Below are 22355 nucleotides of genomic sequence, written 5' to 3' on the forward strand. Positions count from 1 at the left end.
GTCAGGCTGGTCTCAAACTCAGGTGATCCACCCGCCTCGGCCTCCCAGAGTGCTAGGATTACAGCCATGAGCCATCGTGCCTGGCCATATTTATTTATTTTTGGAGACAGAGTCTCACTTTGTTACCCTGAGTAGAGTGCTATGGCGTCATAGCTCACAGCAACCTCAAACTCTTGGGCTCGAGCAATCCTTTTGCCTCAGTCTCCTTAGTAGCCGGGACTATAGGCACCTACTACAATGCCTGGCTATTTTTTTTGTTTTGTTTTGTTTAGAGACAGAGTTTCACTTTGTCACTTTTGGTAGAGTGCTATGCATCACAGCTCACAGCAACCTCCAGCTCTTGGGCTTAAGCGATTCTTTTGCCTCAGCCTCCTGAGTAGCTGGAACCACAGGTGCCTGCCACAACGCCCACCTATTTTTTTGTTGCAGTTTGGCTGGGTCTGGGTTCAAACCTGCCACCCTTGGTATATGGGGCCAGTGCCCTACTCACTGAGCCACAGGCGCCACCCACGCCTGGCTATTTTTACAGACTGGGTCTTGTTATTGCTCAGGCTGGTCTCCAACTCCAGAGCTCAAGTGATCTACACGTCTTGGCCTCCCAGAGTGCTAGGATTACAGGCGTGAACCACCACACTCAGCCAAGGCAAATAGCAGATTTTTTTTTTGAGACAGTCTCACTCTACACTAGGTAGAGTGCTGTGGTGTCATCTTAGCTCACAGCTGGTGGGAATGTACAATGGTATAGCCACCTTTGAAAACTCATGGAAGATCCTCAAAAGATAAACTTAGTTACTACATGCCTCAGCAATTCCATCCCGAGGCATATGTCCAAAAGAATTGAAAACAAAAACATCTACCCAAAAACTTGTATAAAAATGTATATAGCAACATTATTCATAATACCCCCAAACGGAAACAGCCCAAATATTCATTTATAAAGAAAAGATAGTATATGCAGGCAATGGATATTATTCAGTTGTAAAAGGGAATGAAGCTCTGATACAAGCTACAATATGAACCCTGAATGTGTTTATGCTAAATGAAAGAAGCCAGATATAAAATATTGGTACATATTGTATGATCTCATTTATATGAAGTAACCCGACCAGACAAATCCATAGAAACAGAAAATCAATTAGTGGTTTCCGGGGACTGGGGTTTGGGGAGAATGTGGAGTGATGGCTAATGGGTATGAGTTGGCTTTTTTTTGCTTTAGTGTGATGAAAATGTCCTGGAATTGGGCGGCACCTGTGGCTGAAGGAGTAGGGCGCCGGTCCCATATGCCGGAGGTGGCGAGTTCAAACCCAGCCCTGGACAAAAACCAAAAAAAAAAAAGAAAATGTTCTGGAATTAGATAGTAGTTACTAATGCACAACTTCGTTAATAAACTAAAAACAAATGAACTGTATACTTTAAAAGGATAAACTTCATGGTATGTGAATTGTATTTTAAGAATGCTTTTATTAAAAGTGTACATGTCAGGGCGGTGCCTGTGGCTCAAGGAGTAGGGCGCCGGTCCCATATGCCAGAGGTGGTGGGTTCAAACCCAGCCCCGGCCAAAAAACCAAAAAAAAAAAAAAAAAAAAAGTGTACATGTCCACATCTACATGTCATGTACATATCAGAAATGGAATATAAACCTGAAGAAATTGAATAACGATGCCTGGAAATCTTATGGTCATGATGATTTTCAAAGAAAAATTGGTGCAGACAGCAGTTCCTGGAAAGTTTGGTGGTTAATGTCCTTGGTCAAGAAGCACCCTGCCTTAACCTCTAGAATCCCTTAGCATTTCCACTTTGTGGGCTTGGGGCCTGCAGCTCAGTTGTTAGGTTGTTGGCCACATGCTCCAGGGCTGGTGGGTTTGAACCCAGACCGGGCCTGCTAAACAAACAAACAAAAAAGAATAGCCAGGTGTTGTGACCGGTGCCCATCCCAGCTACTTGGGACGCTGAGGTAAGAGAATGGCTTAAGCCCAAGAGTTTGAGGTTGCTGTGAACTATGAGACCATATCACTTATTGAGGGTGACAAAGTGAGACTCTGTTTAAAAAAAAAAAAAAAAGAATTTCCACTTTACCACTTAATTTTTTTTTACTTTTTTTTAAATTAATTTATTTATTTGAGACAGAGCCTCAAGCTGTCACCCTGGGTAGAGTGCTGTGGCATCATAGCTCACAGCAATCTCAAACTCTTGGGCTTAAGCAATTCTCTTGCCTCTGCCTCCCAAGTAGCTGGGACTACAGGTGCCCACCACAACGCCCGGCTATTTTTTGGTTGCAGCCATCATTATTGTTTGGTGGGCCTGGGCTGGATATGAACCTGCTAGCTCAGGTGTATGTGGCTGGTGCCTTAGCTGCTTGAGCCACAGGCACAGAGCCACCACTTTACCACTTCAATAATACATACATGAAGTCTTCAGGTGTGTCAAGCCTTTGGTGTTTATCAAGACTATTCCCTGAGCTCTGAGTTTATACTGAATTCTGATTTACCCAATTAGTTCTTTTAGAAAAGTATTCATACGGCAAATGATTGGTGGGGAAGTAAAGGAATTTGGGTTTTGAATGATCTAGATGGATTTTTCTCTTAAGCAGCTTTACCCCTGCTATCGCAGGCACACTAATCTCTGAGAGTAGAAGGGTAATCCTCATGGCTGAAGTAAAAAGCACCTACCTATTTTTCCTGGCTCAGCTAAAACAGCCTGGCCCTGAGGCTTCTTTAGTTAGCTGATAAAATGTATAAAAAATGGCTCTTTGAATAGCAGATGACACTGGCTGGTGATGGGTAGATGAATATTGAATAATAATAATCTCAAGATGGTAGGTGATTTTTTTTTTACTCTATATGAATTTTCCCACTTTTTTTCACTGTCTGCACTGCAGTAAATTAAATTTTATTTTTCTAAAATGAGGTCTTACTATTTTGCACAAGCTAGTCTCAGACTTCTTGGGCTCAAATGATCTTCCTGCTTCAGTCCCTTTTATTTATTTATTTTAATTAATTAATTAATTTATTTATTTTGAGACAGAGTCTATGTTGTGCTCGGTCGAGTGCCATGGCGTCACAGCTCACAGCAACCTCAAACTCTTGGGCTTAAGTATTCTCTTGCCTCAGCCTCCCAAATAGCTGGGACTACAGGTGCCCACCACAACGCTGAGCTATTTTTCTGTAGTAGTTGTTATTGTTGTTTAGCTGGCCCAGGCCAGGTTCAAACCCGCCACCCTCAGTATATGTGGCTGGCGCCGTAACCACTGTGCCGCGGGGCTGAGCCACAAAAAAATTTTTTTTTTTTTTTTTGTAGAGACAGGGTCTCACTATGTTGTGCAGGCTGGTCTCAAACTCCTGGCCTCAAGTGATCCTTATGCCTCAGCCTCCCAAAGTACTGGGATTTACAGGTATAAACTACTGCACCCAGCCAAGATTTACTTAAAAAATTAATTTATGGTACATGTCATTTTATAAAATAAAGAGCTTAGATTTTTTATGAGAATATCTTTCTTTTTGGTTCTGTGAATTGAGGTCAGTGACTGTACATACTGAAGATCCTTCATCAAAGTAGAGACTAAGACAAAAGGTGGCCTGATGCTTTCCTTCTTCCAAGAGGAGCCCTCTTTACATCTCTATGCCTGTTTACATTGTCTTCCTAATATCTGGCCAGCTCTGAATCAATTGGCACATTAGTTTAAAGCCTTCCAAGATGCCACATCACCTCCTGGAGTTTCCCACAGTGTACCTGACAATATTATGTAATAAGTGCTATGATAAAGGAGAAGAAGAACATGTTTACATCTCTCTTATCCCAGACTCTCAATCCCCTAGATTGAGGATCAGGTCTATGACTTACTTACTCAGTCTGGCATAGAGCAAGCCTCATGGGTCCATGATTCATAGATTTTGGCATAGAGGTAAAAAATCAGCATGTAAACACTTCCTGGTTTTGGGGTGTGTGTATTTGAGTATGGTCAGTTGGCTTCATCTAGATTATTTTTCCCTTAGGACTTTGCTCCTTTCTTTTAATGTTCATGTTCTGGGATCTCATGTTTGAATTTAAAACAGTAATATAATAATCTTTAAAAAGCACATAAGTGTCACAGCATTCTTTTGATAGGGTTTCATTAATCTTGGAGGAAGGAAGTAGGTGGTACAGGTAGGAATGGTGCAGGAATAAAAATATAGCTTAATAACCTGGTAAAGATGTAGGTCTCTTTTTGTAATTTTCTATTTTCCTCGCTGCCAATATCTCTCTTCAAGTAAGGTTAAAAGAAAAAACGAAGTTTATCATTTAAATTCTGATACATCTCCTTTCAAAATACTTTTTAGGTGCATTTCTTTTCCATTCTTATTGCCAGTAACTAGGCCTTTCTTTTCTTCACTGTTAAGAGCATTTCAGCTACCTCCAGCTAACCTCTATGTCTAGCTAGCTCCTTTTAGCCACCCTGGACATTCTGAATAAATCTTCCAGAGACTCTAATTTTTTTTTTTTTTTTGTAGAGATAGAGTCTCACTTTATTGCTCTTGGTAGAGTGCGGTGCCATCACAGCTCACAGCAACCTCCAGCTCCTGGGCTTAAGGCGATTCTCTTGACTCAGCCTCCCCAGTCTCTGGGACTACAGGCGCCCGGCACAACACCCGGCTATTTTTTGTTGCAGTTTGGCAGGGGCCGGGTTTGAACCCACCACCCTCGGTATATGGGGTCAGCGCCCTACTCACTGAGCCACAGGTGCCGTCCGAGACTCTAACTTTTTAAGATAGTCCAGAACTTGTTACTTAGGTCAGTGTAATTTTGGAAGCTGCCATTTAAGGCCTTAGCCCCAACTCTATCTCCCTCCTGTCACTTAATTCTAGTTCTCTGCGGAGGGCACAGATCACCTTTTCTCTATGAATATACCAGGCTTTGATTTTATTCTTCCCCCACCTTTTTAGTGTCCACAATGTTCCCATTTTTCTTTTTTTTTAGAGACAGAGTCTCACTTTGTCGCCCCTAGTAGAGTGCTCTAGCGTCACAGCTCACAGCAACCTTCAGCTCTTGGCCTCAGACGATTTTTTTTGCCTCAGCCTCCTGAGTGCTGGGACTACAGGCGCCCGCCAGAATGCCCGGCTGTTTTTTTGTTGCAGTTTGGCCGGGGCTGGGTGTGAACCCACCACTCTCCGCATATGGGGCTGGCGCCCTACTCACTAAGCCACAGGGGCAGCCCATTGTTCCCATTTTTCAATGTCCAGAGGAATGCTGCTTCCTGCTTGAAGATTTCTGGGCAGCTCTATCTCACGCTCATGACGTATAAGTAACTATTCTCGTGTGTTGTAGTTGTAACAAGAAAACCGAATCCTCTATCATTTTCTCTGGATTCGTTAATAGGGGACCTAAGAGACCATTACCTGTGATAGTGGGGCATGTGCTGATAGCTATAAAAGTGCAAATTTGTAATTTCCAAAATACTGGTTATTTAAGCATACGTAGCAGCTTCTCTGATGGCTTAAAAGAACATGTATCATACTATGTCCTATTCATTCTTCCCTAAGATGAAAAGCTGAGAGTACAGTGAGTCTCTGCACAGGCGGAGTGCAGTGGCACAGCTCACTGTAACCTGGAACCCCTGGGCTCAAGCATGGAATTAACCGTTGATTTTTGAAAAAGCTATATTTATTTTCCAATTAATCACATCCTAAATATCTCCAACTACGTCCTATAAGCAGGCACATTTTGTTTTCAATGCATGTGGTCTAAAACGTTTGAAGGAAATAACCGTGGACAACCTAGCGACCACAAGCCACAGGAAAAGTAGTCAAAAGTCCACGGTCAGTGTCATTGCTTACTGCAGACGCCATTGGGCCTGGATTTAAGCCTTCCTGGAGCCTTAGTTCTCAGGTCTGTGCAGTGGAGATAACACTCGGTGATACCTTTTTTTCCAGGGTTGTTTGTTGTGAACGGTTTCCTTCCCGGCGGACTGAGGGGCGCTTTGCCTCCTAAGCCCGAAGGGGGGCGCCTTTCCTCTCAGACGCACTTCCGCGCAGGCGGAAGGAAGCGCGTGGCGGAGTAGGGGCTGCCCGGGCGCGAGGCTAGGCCAGGACAGGTTGGGTCGCAGCTTTGATGCGCCGCGCGGGCCGTTCCGCAGGATCACGCGAAGTGTTAGACTCTGTGCCAAACTAGCCGCGCGTGCGCGCGCCCGTGTTGGCAGCGCGCTCGGATTGACAGCGAAGCGCGAAGGGCGCCAGGGCGTGCGCCAGCAAAGCCAGGGCGTAAACGCCCGAGGGAGTCCGAGGGGGCAGGGCGAGAGCCCCCGGGCAGGGCCAGCGACGCGGCTCCCCAGTTGGCGCCGTATGCGCCGTGGGTCGGTCGTCTCCGCAGCGCCCCAGGTGGCCGCCGCCGGGGTCGCCGCCGGGGGAGCAGATTCGCTCCGCCTCCGCCGAGCTCGGCTGCCCTCGGCAGCTTCCCCGCCCGGCTTTCGCTCGACCCTCCTCCCCTCCCCCGCCCGGATGGCGACGGACGCGGCCTCCCCCCGCCGCCGCCAGCAGCATCTCGCGGGCCTCTGAGCTGCAGGGCTTGAGCCGCGTGCTGGGGACGGGACCTGCTCTGGCTGCCGTCGCTCGGGGGAACCTCTCGCATCCCCGTCACCAGGTCCCCGCGGAGGAAGAGGAGGGACGAGACGCGGCTTTTCCTGTGCCGCCTGCCCGGTTCGACCTGCGCGGCCTGCGGCTTCTTGGGAACTCGAGGGCCGCGGCCGGGCCTGGCTCTGCCCGCGGCCTGCTTGGAACTGGACCGGCGTGGTTTGGGACAAGAAACCCGGGTAAGGCTTTCGGAGAGGAGAGGCGGGGGCGCCTCGGGCCGTCGGAAGAGCCAGGCGTGAGGGCCGGGATCCGGGACGCCGGGCGGCGGGCAGGGAGCGACATCCCGGCGCCGGGTGAGGTCGCCCGACCTGGTGCCGGCTTCCCCGCTAGCCCCTTTGTTCCTCTCCTCCGGCCCTGCGGGCGGCGGGACCCGGCATGCCGGCGCCGGAATCCCGGGCGGGCCGCTCTTGCCCTTGAGGAGGGTTCGCCGCCTGGCCGGGTCCGGGGACGTCCCGCTGGGCCTTCGAGTTCCGCGTACCGCTCTCGGTAGACCCGCCGCCCGGCCTGGCGCGGCAGCACCCTCTCTGGTACGAAGGATTGCTGCTTCTCCGCAACTTCCTCCTCCTCCTAAACACGGGTAGCTAACTTATGCGGGTACGGTGCCGGGAATCCACTGCGCCGGGGCTAGCAACTCTCACCGCCGGGCTCGGCCAGGCCTCGGGTGGTGTTGAGTCAGCCGGCTGGTTATCGCCGTTGGGTCCCACTGCGACCCGCCGCTGGATTCCCACACCTGCAGCAGGGTTGCGTGGGACCCAAAGCTGTCCTCCCGTCAGGGCGCCTACGAGGAGCTTTTTGTAATGACTTGCTTGGTGACTGCTTCTCAATTTTGGTTTGTGGTCCCTACAGGATGGGGAAAGAGGCCCAAAGATTGGCCTATATTCTGACCCCTAAGCTTTTAGTCCATTGCATTTACTTTTAGCATTTATTTTTAAAAATTTTTAGAATAGTTGCCAAGACTACCAAAATTCCTAACCAGTTTTTTATTCATAGATAGATCTTGCATATCATTATCGTTTGTATTTGGATATCTTTAAAGTAGGAGTAAATAAATGGAGAAGTCAGTAAAGTCTGAAATTGGAGGTAATTTTAAAGGAGAAATTCAATTTGGAAGGGTGTGATCAAAGTGCTTCAAGTCTCCTCAAAATAACTGAATCTAACCCTTATCTGAAGACTAGTTTTGGGTGGAGAAGGGGGGGAGTTTCCTAGTTAAAAATAAAGAAAAAAAAAAGAATCTTTAATAGGTGTTCCTTGCTTTTTGGCACAAACAGTGGTGATAGTAGGGGAATCCTAAGCTTATTTGACTGTCTTTCACAAAAACAGCTCTGGTTTCTAGTTAAGCAGCAATCTAATCAGCTTATACTCTTGTGTGAAACTGGTTTTATTTAGTGTGATGTCTCAACATTAAACCTGAGGTATAAGGAAAGCTGAAAAACTGCATTAAGCACTCTATCCAAACATACTTATGAGGCTTTTTTAGTTCTAGGGGACACCACAAAAATTTGATTGTAGCAGATGTGAAAGGAAAGATTTTTAAACCCAAGCTGATCACTTCTAGACATTTAAAGGACTTTTCCCCCTTTACTTTTTTTAATTTAAGCAAAGAGGCTTTTAAAAAACCATGGCAGATGTGGATCCGGATACATTGCTGGAATGGCTACAGATGGGACAGGGAGATGAAAGGGACATGCAACTAATAGCCCTTGAACAGCTATGCATGCTGCTTTTGATGTCCGACAACGTGGATCGTTGTTTTGAAACGTAAGTGGATTCCTTCATCATCTTCCTTTGGGGTTACTGTAGTGACACATCTGTTTTCAACCATTTGCTGACTTCAGTTTGTGTAAAAATTTCTCCAGGGAATTTTAAATGACAATAACTTTTTTGTCTTCAAAAAAAATTCCTGCAGATGCTTGTATTTACACATTTCTGAGAAATAAAAATTGGTAGGTGAAATTACTTTAATAATGATAATTGGTGACACAAATGCATATTTATCAAATGAGTGGAAATTAGTAAGAATATTAATTTTAACCCATAGCTTGATTCATTTTCAAAATATGTCACAAACTGGGTAAAACACAAATATTTACCATGAAGTTGTTTTGTCTGTAGTAGAATAAGAGATAATAATGAGCATATGTTTTGAACTGCCCAAGTCTTCATTGATATCATGCATTTTGGTTAAAGCAAATCATTGGTTTGTAAATTTCAGTTTGAGAAAGTATAAATTGGAAGTTAACCGTTTAGCATACTTTTTGGAGTGTGGAGAGTTTGAACAATTTTATTCAGAGGTTATATAATACAGAATTTCTGCAAAAATGTACAAGAGAATTCATTACCAGATGGACCATTAAAGCTACATTTTTCCCCTTATGTAAGTGATAACTTGACCAAATTAACCATTCTTCTGAGTGCTGATTGCCTGTTTGGTTTTTGTTTATTTTACATTTAATTCACAGTTTTAAATTCCAATAAGTAATCAAAAACTGATGTTTCGGTATTGGTTTTCATGCTGTTTTGAAGTAATTAGTACAAAATGTCTGAAATATTGACCTGAAATTTAGTACAATTATCTTATTGTCTTTTAGGTGGGAATAAAGGTTGTATTACTCACTAATTTGACTAAATATTTTTAATTGCTTTCATTTTTAGCTGTTTAATAATTCTTAGTTGTAAATCCTGTTAAAATAGTTGTTAAAACAACGGTGTTTAGATAGAAATCCTTGTTAACAAAGTTTCCAAATCATAGTCTGTGGTGTTTACTTTGTCACCCCCAGTAGAGTGCTGTGGTGGTGTCATACATAACTCATAGCAACCTCAAATTCTTGTACTCAAGTGATTCTCTTGCCTCATCTTCCCAAGTAGCTGGGACTATAGGCGCTCGCCACAACGCTTGATTGTTTTTAGAGACGAGGTCTTGCTCTGGCTCAGGTTGGTCTTGAACCTGTGAGCTCAGGCAGTCCACCTTCCTCGGCCTCCCACAGTGCTAGGATTACAGGCGTGAGCCACCTCACCTAGCCTTATGTTTGGTATTTTAAAAACTCACGCTTGCCTGTCAAATGAACTATCATTTTGTATCTTTTATTTGGTGCTAGCATGCAGGAGAGGTATTTGTAATGGTATTAAAAAAAAAGTGTTACCATATTAAAACAATTTAAAGGAAATCTTTAAAATGTAAGGTTCATCTCTATGTAAAATGCTACTATACTAATATAACAAATGTGTTATTCTATTTTGCCTTCTAGGTTTTTTTTTGTTTTTTTTTTTTAGTATATGTGTGTGTGTGTATACGTACAGGATAGACATAAAGTTCATGTGCAGTTTACTATGTTAAACTATTTTAAATCACACACAAACTTTATGTCCACTCTGTATGTATTTTTCTTTTTTTTTTAAGATGGGAATCTTGCTATGGGGCCTAAAATGGCTTCATATGGGCTCAAGGAATCCTCTGGCATTAGCCTCTGGAGTAACTGGACCTATAGGCAGTACCACTGTGCCAGGCTTTATAAATGTAATTATTTTTCTTGGAGACAGAGTCTCAAGCTGTTGCCCTGGGTAGAGTGCTGTGATGTCACAGCTCACAGCAACCTCCAACTCTTGGGCTTATGCGATTCTCTTGCCTCAGCCTCTCAAGTAGCTGGGACTACAGGTGCCCACCACAGTGCTGGGCTATTTTTTGGTTGTAGTTGTCATTGTTGATTGGCAGGCCTGGGCTGGATTCAGACTCGCCAGTTCTGGTGTTTGTGGCTGGCGCCCTAGCCTCTGAGCTACAGGCACCGAGCCTATAAATGTAATTTTAAGAAAGATGAAGTTAAAGTTAAGTCAGATAGGATTTACTCTTTGAAAGGTATGAGAACATCTCAGATTGAAATGGTTAGCCCTGCTTCATATAGCGTATCTATAATGTCCAAGAAATGAGCATTTGATTAAATTTTGTGAAAAAAAATTTTTTTTTTATAGAGACAGAGTCTCACTTTATTGCCCTTGGTAGAGTGCTGTAGCGTCACAGCTCACAGCACCCTCCAACTCTTGGGCTTAGGCGATTCTCTTGCCTCAGCCTCCCAAGTAGCTGGGACTACAGGCGCCCGCCACAACGCCCGGCTGTTTTTTTGTTGCAGTTTGGCAGGGGCCGGGTTTGAACCCACCACCCTCGGTATGTGGGACTGGTGTTCTACTCAGCTACAGACGCCTCCAGCATGTGGGACCAGTGCCCTACCCCTTTGAGCCACAGGCGCCGCTCTTTTTTTTCTTTTTTTGAGACAGAGTCTCATTATATCACCCTTGGTAGTGGTGGCATCACAGCTCACAGCAACCTCAAACTCTTGGGCTTAAGTGATTCTCTTGCCTCAGCCGCCCAAGTAGCTGGGACTATAGGCGTCTGCCATGACGCCCAGCCATTTTTCTGTTGCAGTTGTTTAGCTGGCCTGGGCTGGGTTCAAATCCGCCACCCTCGTTGTATGTGGCTGGTGCCGTAACCACTGTGCCGAGCCAAGATTTGAGAACTTTTAGAATTTTTTTGAACAGTCAACAAGTAACTAAGGTGAAAAAAGCAACTTGATGTGCATATTTTGAAAATTGGTGAAAAGCACTCCAACTTTATTTTATAAAGTGTTATCAAATAGGCCTAATAAAACAAAAGAGGACCATATATTCTGATATATTTTTGCCTACTTAGCTTGTATTGATAGTTAACATCTATTTAGTTGGGAAAGGCAGGTGGTGTGGTAGAAATTGAAGTTTCCAGTGGGATAGGCCTGGGTTCAGGTTCCTTCCTTTTCTGCTGGATAGTTATATGATAGCCTTTGAAGTTTATTTTTTATCCTTTCGGGATTTTTGTGAAAATTAAGCAGGATAATATATGCGAGAATCCTAACACAGTGGTTTTCATCTAATAGTTAAGTGTTTCTTTTACCTTAGTGTTGTATATGTCTGTCAGGAACAATACGAAAGTACTTTTGCATTCCCCTCAAAATAGGTAATCATTGTAGATATTAATGTTAGGTAGGTAAATCCTAGTTACAGATCCTGCTACTAAGTCTTAATATAATTTAAAAAGTGATATCATCTGGGAATTAAAGATTTCCTCAGAATATCTAGGAAATGGTATATTAGGGACAGTGCTTTAGGACTAGAAGGCACTATGTAAAATATAATTTTACTTAATTAAGACTGTATAGTAAAAAGTCAGTTATCTTGTCTTTATGTCTCCTGGTTATTCAGTTTTTCTCCTTAGAGGAAATCTCATTAATCATTGTCTAAAGTGTCCTTTGAGAGAATCCCAAGGAAGACTGTCTTGAGTCTGGATTCCTAAGCTATTTAACACAGTAGCAAAAATCTGTTGTATGTTTACACTAAAATATAAAAATAGCTGTACTAGTAACACATTTTTAGTTTAGTTTTTTTTTTTTTTTGAGACAGTCTCACTCTGTCACTGTGGGTCAGATGCTGTGGTGTCATAGCTCACAGCAACTTCAAACTTGGGCTCAAGTGATCCTCCTGCCTCAGCCTCCTGAGTAGCCGGGATTACAGGTGTCTGCCACAATGTCCAGGTAGAGACAGTGTCTCACTATTGCTCAGGCTGATCTCAAACTCCTGAGATCAAGTAATCCTCCTGCCTCAGCCTCCAAGAGCACTAGGATTGCAGTCTCCTAGTCACCTGACCAGTTTTTTAATCTTTTAAATTGTCTTCCTAGATCCAGTGAAGTGGCTCATACCTGTAATCCTAGCACTCTGGGAGGCCGAGACAGGTGGATTGCTTCAGCTCAGGAGTTGAGACCAGCTTGACCAAGAGTGAGACCCCTGTCTCTACTAAAAATAGAAAAATTATCTGGGTATTATGGTGGGTGCCTGTAGTTCCAGCTACTTGGGAGCCTGAGGCCAGAGAGTTGCTTAAGCCCAGGAGTTTGAGGTTGCCATGAGCTGTGACACCATGGCACTACCCGGAGCGACAGAGTGAGACTGTCTCTGGGGGAAAAAGTTGTCTTCCTAGTTTATGTCAGGCATTAAAGAGATACAGTGATAAGCAAAGCAAATACAGGTTCTATCCTTGTGGTGCCTAGTGGTCTAATAGGAAAGACGGATAGTAAATAATTGTAGAAATAAAATTGTGGTTACTAACTGTGGTAAATGCCATGAAGGAAAAGTTCGGGTGATGTGATAGCATGCAGCAGGGACAAGACTTGGAGGGGGTAATCTTTGAGGAAGTGGTTTTTCCTAGAGATAGCAAGGATGATCGAAGAACCTGGAGAAAGCCTCTGAGACTGGGACAAGGAAAGGTTGCTGGAGAGCTGCCCTAGAAGAGTAGGGGTAAGATGAGGTGAGTCTTTTGTATATGCTAAGGAAAGCTTTTGGGTTTATCTTACGAGCAATGGGAAGGCATTCAAGTGCTGTAAATGAATGAATGATGTGATTAATTTGTCTTTTAAAAACATTTTATCTGCTCTGTGGAGAGTGGGGGTGGGTGGGAGAGATGGAAGTGGGGACAAAATCAACAAATCCTTATGGACTTGTTAGGAGGCTTGGATCCAGAGAGGGGGTTACTGTGTTAAAAGTAGAAAGGAAGGAAAAGATTTAAGAGGAATTTGTAAGTTAGGACTTGTTGAATGACTGGATGTGAGAGTGAGAAAGGAGGTGTCATGGATAACTCAGGAGAGAGAACTTGACAACCCCCATGTTTTGAGGGGCTAATATGCGTTTGGATTTGGTCATGTTGAGTATGTGATACCTTTGAGACATCTCAGTGGAAGCGTTGAGTAAGCAGTTGTATAAGTGAGTCTGGAAATGGAGGTGAGCTCTGGGTTAGAGAAAAACTTTAGAGTCAAGGGCTTATGGAGGTTACTTGTGGTCCTGAGATGTGATTGAGGCCTAGGGCATCGATTCTTAAACTTTTTGGCTTCAAGACTTCTTTATGCTTGTAAAAATTGTGGATTCTGAACAACTTTTATATTGTTTGCCACATTTAAATTGAAACTTGAATGTTAAAAAATATTCATTAATTTATTAAAATTGAAACCTGGAAATTAAAAAAACTCAATTTATTAAAAACCCCATTTACATGTAAACATAAATATGTTTGTGAAAAATAACTTTTTTCAAGTGAAATATTTGAAAGTGGCATCGATGTTCATCTTTGCAAATCTCTTTAAAATCTGCCTCATGAAAGACAGCTGGATTATCATACCTGCTTCTGCATTCGGTCTGTGGCATATGTTGTTTTGACAGAAAAAAAGTCTTCTACAGATGTAGTTGGAAGAGGGAGGAATATAGTAATTTTTTTTACATCATTATAGGTATTCTTTGATACCAAAACTCCTCAATTGCTTAAGGGTTAGTTATGTGGATTCTGATATATCAATGAACTTCTCATGCTCGGTTTCATTAAAATGTGTTGGTCTGACTTGTACTTCAAGAGGATATTTTACCCATATTTTGTTGTGTAAAATCATACATCGATGGTGTGGAAAATGGGATATACAGAGATTGCAAACATTGACACATGTCATTCTACAGTATCAGAAACTCAAATTTGTTAGTATGACTACTGATCTCATTAGAAAAGTCTTCTAAATTTTGGGAAGCTGTCAAGTTCATGGTAGGTGGCAAGCGCAGTTTTACAAAATTGTAATTTTTGCCTGAAAGATTGAATGTTATCATTGCCAGCAAATACCATTAGTTGTTTTCTTGAAGTGAAAGGCATACTTCATTAATTTTTGAGAAAATATTTGCCAGCTATCCAAATCTGAATCATCATAGTTTGTCTGATGTTCTTTCTTATAAAAACTGTGTTGCAAGAAGAAAGCAGCTAATTCAACTCTCAGTTACCCAGTTACTTTTCTTTGACATAGCATAGTTATCATTTTTTGGTATGCAGGAGTGCTGTATGCTTTCTTCTCATTTCCTTAAGTAGAATCTTAAAAAGATGTATATTTAATGGTTGAGATTTAGTAAAATTGATAATTCTGTTTCATTGCTTCATCAGGGTTATTCTTTGGTGACTCCCCCAAATCCCCCAGTGCCTGGCTGTGAAGAATACAATTAACTAGTAGTATAGGTTAGTGCTCTTGCCTTGGTTCTTGAAGCTTTATCTACCATTGCTTTTGGGTCATTAATGCACATGTCAGCACAGGAAAGAAAATGATTCAAGAAGAGAAAGGGCAATTGTGTTGAATACTGGTGAGAGGTCAATTAGGGTGAAGACTAAAAAGTGTCCTTTGGATTTAGCAACATTCTCACGGTCATTGATTTTAATGACAGCTGATTGGAGTGGAGTGGCAGTGAGGGACAGATAAGGAGTGAGTGGGACGTGAAGAAATGGAAACTTTTTTGAGGAGTTGGATTGGAAAAGGAGTGTGGGGCTTTTTCTTTTGAAGATCAGAAGAGAGTGAATAATCCATAGGGTAACGATTCTGAAAATCTGGACGAGAATAGGCTTTTGTATAGTGCAGTGTTTCTTAAACTTTAATGTATGTAATGAGTATCACCTTTGGGATCCTATTGAGATGAATGTTCTGATCCACTTGGTGATAGCATTCTGAATGTGCTTCTAAGAAAATGCAGAGCGGTTCATCAGAAAATCCCACATATGGTAGCAAAACTCTGGCTGGTGGCGAGATTGGTTTTAGGTAGAAAAAGGTGTATTGTCTTTGTTGTGTGACAAATGGAAGGCGGAGAGGTTAGATGCAGATGTTTTAGGTTTGATAGTAAGAAGTTTAAGGGTTTTAGTCTGATGTAGTATTTTCTGTAGTATTTTCTCCCTGAAGTACGAGATTAAAAAGATTGTTACTATCTAGGTTTGATATAAGGAAATGATGGTCATATAGTGCTAGTAACCTCCTAGCAGATATCCCTTCCTTTAACTATAACTAGAGTTACGATCTTAAAATATTCATTTAACTGTACAACTCTATTTTACAGAATCTTTTGGGTTCTTTACCTAAGGGTTAAATTTAAATACCTTTGCAGACCCCCTACTACATTCTCATATGTATGTACTTCTATGATTTTACTGTACTTTGAGTCCTCCATTGGTTTATGAGTTCATCATTTGTTTTCCGTTGCTAAACACACAAATAGTTAATCTCCAGGTACTGAACGAATTGAAGAGATTCTTCTATTGGACCTGTTTTCCTGTTTTTCACCTAAAATGCCTTAGAAAGATTTCAGAATTATGAAACTGGTTGGAAGTATATGAGGAAGAGTGCTACAATCCTCTCTGTAGCAGAAACAGTAATATTGCATTAATATACCTGCCTTTACTATATTGTCCCCTGTTTTCTTCTGTTCAATAGCAGAGTAATAGGAAAGTAATATTACTTTCATTGATCAACCTTGATTCTTCTCTGGATCGAGAATGTCCATTAATATACCAAATACATACATTCCTAAAAAGTTAAATAAATGAATTTATGTAAGTAGACAGTAGTTGTGTATAAGCTTCTTTTTAGTGGCCAGCAGAGACGTGCTGGAATGACTCGGTGTCAAGGTCTTTAACCTGGGATTGTAGGTGATGCACTTTAGGGGAGCTTTTGTTAAGATCACCAAAGTGTCTTGTCACCTAAAAAATGTGAAAAACAAAACACTGTTCTAGTTTCAACAGGAAAAATACAATGAAAATTTATGGGGATAGACTTTTTTGTTTGTTTGTTTTGAGACAGAGCCTCAAGCTTTCGCCCTGGGTAGAGTGCTGTGGTATCACAGCTCACAACAACCTCCAACTCCTGGGCTCAAGCGATTCTCCTGCCTCCGCCTCCCAAGTAGCTGGGACTACAGGCATCACGGCTCACAACAACCTCCAACTCCTGGGCTCAAGCGATTCTCCTGCCTCCACCTCCCAAGTAGCTGGGACTATAGGCACCTGCCACAACGCCTGGCTATTTTTTTTTTGGTTGCAGCCATCATTGTTTGGCGGGCCCAGGCTGGATTCGAACCTGCCAGCTCAGGTGTATATGGCTGGCGCCTCAGTCACTTGAGCCACAGGCGCGGAGCCTAGACTTCTTTTTCTTTTTTTAAGACAGAGCCTCAAGCTGTTGCCCTGGGTAGAGTCCCATGGCATCACAGCTCATAGCAACCTCCAACTCCTGGGCTCAAGCGATTCTGTTGACTCAACTTCCCAAGTAGCTGGGACTACAGGCTCCCAGCACAATGCCCGGCCCATTTTTGGTTGTAGCTATCATTGTTTGGCAGGACTAGGCTGGATTTGAACCCACCAGCTCTGGTATATATGGCTGGTGCCTTAGCTGCTTGATTTACAAGCGCGGAGCCTGCATGAATATCATTTTTTTGAACTGCCAACTTTAAAATTACATATAAGAGGCAGTCAGATTATCCTTATCTGTTTGAAATAATATTTGATCTTTTTTTTTTTTGTAGTGACAGAGTTTCACTGTACCGCCCTCGGGTAGAGTGCTGTGGCGTCACACGGCTCACAGCAACCTCTAACTCTTGGGCTTACGCGATTCTCTTGCTTCAGCCTCCCGAGCAGCTGGGACTGCAGGCGCCCGCCATAACGCCTGGCTATTTTTTTTTGTTGTTGCAGTTTGGCCAGGGTTGGGTTTGAACCCGCCACCCTCGGCATATGGGGCCGGCGCCCTACTCACTGAGCCACAGGCACCGCCCAATATTTGATCTTTCAAAAAATTGTTTGGGTTTCATTGAGGGTACAGAGAATTAGGTTACACTGATTGCAGTTGTTAGGTAAAGTCCCTCCTATGAGGTATGCCATATACCCTTATCCTCCTCCCCCATCCCCTCACCCTGTTCCCTCTTTTTCCTGCCCCTCACCTTGAATTGATCTGAGTTTTTCTCCCATGAGGGTATGTATTAGATCATCTACTGGCTTCATATTTGATCATTTTTTAAAAGTCTTACCAAATACATTTATATATATATTTATATGTTATTGCCTGCTTATAACTTATCTCAGAATGGTACCACTTTTGGTTGAGGGCCTTGTTTAGAGTTGATTATAGGAATATCTGCTTGAATGTAATGTGATAAGTTTTTATTTCTTGAGTTAGGTTACTAAATTTTGATTTTTATCTTTCAAGGGAAATAGGAATATTTCCTATTTCATTAATGCCTATAATATGGCATTAATGAATGTCCAACATGATAGTTTGATGCTCTGCATCTGCCTAAGCTATGTTTTTATATAGAAATAAAGCCTACTAGAAATAAACGCAGAAATAAAATATTGCATGACTAGGGGCGGCGCCTGTGGCTCAGTCGGTAAGACGCTGGCCCCATATACCGAGGGTGGCAGGTTCAAACCCAGCCCCCGCTGAACTGCAACCAAAAAATAGCTGGGCATTGTGGCGGGCGCCTGTAGTCCCAGCTACTCGGGAGGCTGAGGCAAGAGACTCGCTTAAGCCCAGGAGTTGGAGGTTGCTGTGAGCTGTGTGATGCCATGGCACTTGAGACTCTATCTCTACAAAAAAAAAAAAAAAAATATATATATATAGAATGACTAATTTTTTTTTTTTTTTTAATTGAGATAGAGTCTCACTTTGTTGCCCTCCGTAGAGTGCTGTGGTGTCACAGGTCACAGCAATCTCAAACTCTTGGGCTTAAGTGATTCTCTTGCCCTTAGCCTCCAAAGTAGCTGGGACTGCAGGCGTCTGCCACATTGCCTGGCTATTTTTTGTTGCAGTTGTCAATGTTGGTTAGTTGGCCCGGGCTGGATTTGAACCCGGCCAACTTATGTGGCTGGCGCCGTAACCACTGTGCTACCGGCACCAAGCCTGAATGACTAATTTTATTTGTGGATTTATGACTTCTAATTTAGAGACTTTCTATGTGTGAGGAATGTGTATGTATGTGTGTATACAATTTTTAGATTGTTTTTGTTTTGTTTTAATTTTTAGCCTTTTTTAAGAGGTGAGGTCTCATTGTGTTGCCTAGATTGGTCTTGAATTCCTGGGCTCCTCCCATTTTAGGCTCCTGAGTAGCAGGGATGATAGGCATAAGCAACCACATTCTTCTTAGATAACTGTTTTATTTTCTTGATGGCTGCTTAAATATTTTGTGTTTAATTTTTAAAGTTCAGTCATAGCCAATCAAATTTTGTGATTAAAAAGTTCCCAGGTAGGGCGGTGCCTGTGGCTCAAAGGAGTAAGGCGCCGGCCCCATATACCGGAGGTGGCAGGTTCAAACGCAGCCCTGGCCAAAAAAAAAAAAAAGTTCCCAGGATTTCTCAGTTTTACAAAAATTTAAAGGTAGTAACATTCTGTGTGGCCTATGAGTGGGGAAATACTCTTAATATGATTCTGGTGGACATTCTTCAGAAGTCAGTTTGATATATCTATCAAACTAAAAATGTAGTACACAGAAACATTTCTGAGAATCCTTCCTTCATAAATAAACTGCTACAGATGAGCAAAGATATACTTAACAAGATTGTTCACTGCAGCCCTGTTTTAAATAGTAAAAAACTGAAAATCACCTAAATTGTTAATAATGTATGGGATCCAGGCATGGTAGCTTGTAATCTCAGCTACTAAGAAGGCTAAGGTAGGGGGATGGCTTAAGCCCAGGAGTTAGAGGTTATGGGTTACTTATGATTGCACCACTGCACTCCAGCCTGGGCGACAGAGTAAAAGACTCTGTCTCAAAAAATAAATAAATGTATTGGTATTTATTTATTATTTTTTTTTAAATCTGAGATAGAGTCTTACTATGTGGCCCTAGGTAGAGTGCTGTGGCGTCACAACTCACAGCAACCTCGAACTCTTGGGCTTAAGCTATTCTTTTGCCTCAGCCTCCCAAGTAGCTGGGACTCAGGTGCACGCCACAACACCCAGCTATTTTTCTGTTGCAGTTGTCATTGTTGCTTAGCTGGCTGGGTTCGAACCTGTCTATCTTGGTGTATGTGTCTGGCGCTGTAACCACTGTGCTATGGGCGCCGAACCAATATGTTGCCCTGGGTAGACTGCCGTGGCGTCACAGCTCACAGCAACCTCCAACTCCTGGGCTCAAGCGATTCTCCTGCCTCTGCCTCCCAAGTAGCTGGGGTTACAGGCGCCTGCCACAACACCCGGCTATTGCCATCATTGTTTGGCAGGCCCTGGCTGGATTTGAACCCACCAGCTCAGGTGTATGTGGCTCGCGCCTCAGCCGCTTGAGCCACACGCGCTGAGCCCATGGTATTGTTTTTAATATATTGGACGTTACGTAGACATTAGAAGGATTAAGCTAGAGCTGTATATATTACTGTTGAAAGATGGTCACAATATATCAATTATGGAAGTAAGCAAATCATGGGACAGTATTTATAGTATGATCCTGTTTGAATAACAAAAACGAAATGTTTATACATTTAGAAAAATGGGCATAATACTCAATTTTTAGATATATTATCTATTTTGTTGGAGTTGTGGGAGCTTTTTACTCTGTACATTATGTATTTTATAGTTTTTTTTTAATTTAAAATCTCATTTTCCCCCATTTAATTAACCAAAGTAAAGCCATGACATTTTATTTGGTAACCTGCTCAGAATTATAAAAATCATTTCATTTGGCCCAGCCCATAGTTCCCAGGACAAAACTTTCAGACAATTCTAATCTCATCTGTTCTTATAAACTGTGTATTTTTTATAGTTCTTATTTTATTGTTTTATACTCAGAAGAAAGCTAAGATAAGAGTCCAGACTCATTAATATTGTGGTCCCCAACCCCCAGGCTGTTAGGAATGAGGCTGCACAGCCGGAGGTAAGGTGGGATGTAGCCAGGGGGGCAGGACAAGGGATTAAAGCTTCATCTGTATTTACAGGTGTTCCCTGTCAGTCAAGTTACTGCTTGATTGCTGCCTCCTTGCAAATCTGTGGTGGCATTAAATGCTCAGAGAAGCACAGACCTGACTATAAACTGCATGTGAGGGATCTGTGTTGCCTGCACCTTATGAGACTAATGCCTGATGATCTGAGGAAGAACTAAGGTGGTTATGCTAGGGCTAGAACCATCTAGTTGCAGAAAACTAAGCTCAGGGCTCCCACTGATTCTGCATTATGGTGAGTTGTATAATTATTTCATTATATATCACAATGTAATAATAAGAGAAATAAAGTGCCAAATAAATGAAATGTGTTTGAGTCATCCCCAAACCACTGCATTCCTCTCAGTCCATGGAAAAATTGTCTTCCATAAAACTGGTCTTTGGTGCCAAAAAGGTTGGGGATCCCTACATTAGTGGATTCATTCTGTTTTGAAGCCTGATCTTCTGCCCTTTGGCTCTGATTTCCAGCTTTTCTGCAATACTTGTAGATCATTTGTATCAGTTACTTACTGCTGTTTGACAAGACACCTCAAAGTTAGTAGTATAAAACAATCATTATGCTAACAGATCTTTGGATTTTTAATTTATTTTAATTTTTTTGGAGACAGAGTCTCACTTTGTCACCCTTGATAGAATGCCATGGCGTCACAGCTCACAGCAACCTCAAATTCTTGGGCTCAAGTGATTCTTTTGCCTCAGCTTCCTGAGTAGCTGGAACTACAGGCGCCCGCCACAACACCCAGCTGTTTTTAGAGATGAGGTCTCTCTCTGCCTCAGGCTAATCGCGAACTCATGAGCTCCAGCAGTCTACCTACTTGAGCCTCCCAAGTGCTAGGATTACAGGCATGAGCCACTGTACCTGGCCCCTCCTTTGGATTTTTAAAATGGAAAGGGTACAGTGGAGATGACTTATCTCTGTTCCATATTGCTGAGACCTCAGCTAGCTCAAAGACTTGAAGTGATTTGATATTTAGGGGAGGAAACAGAGGCCTTCTCAGTGGAAAATATCAAATTCAAATTATAGAAAAGAGCTCAACAAACTGTATTTACTTCTATTTAATTCTACTAAACTGAATTTGTTGAATGGGGGATAATATTGTGGACATCATTGGAAAACAATGGCTGCCTCATCACTTAGTTCCTCCACCCTCTAACCTTTGCACATGCTATTCTCCTTATCTAGGATTCTTGGTTCTTGCTTTCCTGCTCAGCCAACTTCAACCATATGGTTTGTTGAGCATGGGCGGAGCACTCTACCACATATTTTGTGTACATTATTTCAAATTCTTACAGTAACTGTGCAAGGTTGAGAATACCTTGATTTAACTCAAACTTCATCCTTTTCTTGTGAGATCTTCCTTTTCTAAAATCTCTCTTAGAATGTTTCATGAACCTACCTGTTTCAGGTTTTATCATAGCACTCATTATACATATACAGTAGAACCTCTGTAACTTGACTACCCAAGGGACTATAACAAACTGGTCAGTTTATGGAGGTAGTCAACATAAGGAACTAGGCCTGCCGTACCAATGCGTACGTGTGGTGCATGTCTGGTCTGTGAAAATTAGATCAACTTGAGGTGGTCAGTGTTCGGAGGTGGTTGACTATAGATGTTCTACTGTATTTACTTTTACTTAATTCTACTAAACTGAATTTGTTGAGGCAGGTATTATTTTCATATATCCGTTTATCAGATATTTAAATATATTAGAAATGCGTGGCTTGACAGTAGGAAAACAGAGATGAAGTATAGACTGTGCCCTCAAGTACTTCATGGATTTCATGGATGAGACAGACAGGTAAATGTGTAAACATATAGTTTGACAGATGCTTTTTATAGGTAGGAATCACTGAACACTCTGAACCCAAGAGGGACATAAGTTAGAATGGATAGTGAAGCTGGTCTTAGTCAGGCTTCCTGGGGAAAGTGCCTTCTGACTTGAGTCTTCCTGAAATGTTTTTTTTTTTTTTTTAGAGACAG

The 22355-nt window shown here is 42.4% G+C and overlaps 1 protein-coding gene across 5 annotated transcripts in view; it reads left to right on the plus strand.

The window, feature by feature from the left end:
• The first annotated feature begins 6653 nt into the window (after positions 1 to 6653).
• Positions 6654 to 22355, plus strand: part of HECTD1 (HECT domain E3 ubiquitin protein ligase 1) — a 108268-nt gene continuing 92566 nt past the window's right edge. For all 5 annotated transcript variants that reach the window (XM_053594896.1, XM_053594899.1, XM_053594897.1 and 2 more), the window contains exons 1-2: positions 6654 to 6781; positions 8200 to 8360. In XM_053594896.1, the coding sequence (XP_053450871.1) occupies positions 8221 to 8360 (140 nt within the window). In that variant the 5' untranslated portion in view covers positions 6654 to 6781; positions 8200 to 8220. The remainder of the gene's footprint in view (positions 6782 to 8199; positions 8361 to 22355) is intronic.

The sequence above is a fragment of the Nycticebus coucang genome, chromosome 6 (assembly GCF_027406575.1).
Source record: "Nycticebus coucang isolate mNycCou1 chromosome 6, mNycCou1.pri, whole genome shotgun sequence".
Classification (NCBI taxonomy): Eukaryota; Metazoa; Chordata; class Mammalia; order Primates; family Lorisidae; genus Nycticebus; species Nycticebus coucang.